Source organism: Ursus maritimus, unplaced genomic scaffold (genome assembly GCF_017311325.1).
Source record: "Ursus maritimus isolate PB19 unplaced genomic scaffold, ASM1731132v1 scaffold_17, whole genome shotgun sequence".
Classification (NCBI taxonomy): domain Eukaryota; kingdom Metazoa; phylum Chordata; class Mammalia; order Carnivora; family Ursidae; genus Ursus; species Ursus maritimus.
Window position 1 is genome coordinate 58793537 of NW_024424119.1, and position 1659 is coordinate 58795195.

Below are 1659 nucleotides of genomic sequence, written 5' to 3' on the forward strand. Positions count from 1 at the left end.
CCACGCTCTTCTGCAACTGGCTGGGGTAGGAAGAGGGCCTCGGCGGGAGCAGCACAGCGGAGCTGCCTCATGGCCTACGTGCGGTTCAGGGTCTGGAAGATCCTGGAGATCTGCAGCATGACCGGCCCCGTCTCCGGGTCGTTCATCCACTGGGTGCTGTTCAGCGGGTTTTCCAGCATGTCCTCAAACGCTGCGGGGAAAAGAGAGCGCTGCCGGCTGAGACACGGCTCCTCCGCACCGTCAAGAACCTGGCAGTCACCGTCCTAACAGGGCGAGCCCTGCGCCGCGGGGGCCACGCACAAATCCCTCAACGACCGCCCGCAGTGTCACTATCACACTCGTGCAGCCGCAGTCAGAAGACCGCGTCCCCAGCGCGAGCGGGCGGCCGTGGCCTGGGCACTTGCTGGCACACAGATTCTGGAAAGCGATTTGGCAGCGGCTATCTTAAATCTTAAAAATAGTCACAGCCTATGAGTCAGAATTCCCGCTTCCAATCCCACCCTGGCAGAATCACCAGATGCAGAAAAGACAGAAAGACATGGCTGCAAATTTAACGATATCTGACTGGGAAAATCAGAACGTTCAGTCTTAAGAAAATGATTTTAAAAAACATAACTGAGGGGCTCCCCGATGGCTCAGTCGGTGGAACAGGCGACTCATGACCTCGGGGTCGTAAGCCCGAGCCCCATGTTTGCTGTGGAGACGGCTTAAAAGTAAAATCTTAATAAGTCAGTGAGCAAACAAATAAAAAATGCAAATGTAACCGAGCGATTCCACAACATAAAACGAATCGTCTGAACAGTTCTACAAAACCATTTCCCCCAGAAACAGCGGTGTGAGTTCCCGGGCCGCAGGGCTGGGGCGGCTGGAAGTGCCCGGCGGCCAGCACGGAGCCAGCACAGAGCCGCCCCACGCGCACGGGCCTCGGGGAGCTGCTTCCTCCAGGACTTGGCAGCTCTTCGGGGTCACGTGGGACCGCGGCTTAGCAGGAAAGGGGGATGTCATCGCGTTTAGGACTGACAGCCCTCCCAGCCCTTAATGCAATCCCTGGGGGCCCTCCTGACTGAAACCTCTGAAAACCAGTAAGAATAGCAGGCAGAGAAGCCGGAAGAAGAGCAGGGCGCCCAGGAGAACGAGAGGTAACATGGGCAGCGCGGGGGTCCAGGGAGGGAAGGAGCCCGCGTCCGCGCCCTCCCAGTGCTCAGGCAGCAGTCCCGGGAGGAAAGGGCTGAACAAAACCGCGAACCGGGCAGTCTGCGAGGGACCACACGGAAGGGTGTCTGTGCGAGGAAGGACGGTCTTCCACAGGACTTACACTTGGGAATTTCAGGAAGACAATGATTCAGAACCAAAAGGCAAAGTCTGCACGTGTGACATGCGAAGAGCTCCTGGCCAAGCTTGAAGGCTAAGGCCACGACCCAAGCAGGCGGCAGATGCTCGAGGCCCCACGGGGACGCGAGGCCAGTGGCCAGCACACGCAGTGCAGGGGATGAGCATGGCAGGCCCGAGTGGAACAGGCAGGGGGCGCGCCAGCCGCTGCCACGGGGGCCCCGCTGCCGCGTGCCGGTCCTGCTGCCCTTGGGAAGGCGAGCTGCACCAGGAGCAGAAGTCCAACGAGGGCGTCACAGTGGCCGGCCCCAGGCCACAGGGAAGAGCGGT

The 1659-nt window shown here is 60.0% G+C and overlaps 1 protein-coding gene across 1 annotated transcript in view; it reads right to left on the reverse strand.

Annotated features, from left to right (window-relative positions):
* The window catches only part of UBAC1 (UBA domain containing 1), a 20015-nt gene that overhangs the window by 1250 nt on the left and 17106 nt on the right, over positions 1-1659 (reverse strand). Inside the window, 1 exon segment of the mRNA XM_040632181.1 lies at positions 26-190. Coding sequence (XP_040488115.1) covers positions 75-190 — 116 coding nt within the window. The 3' untranslated portion in view covers positions 26-74.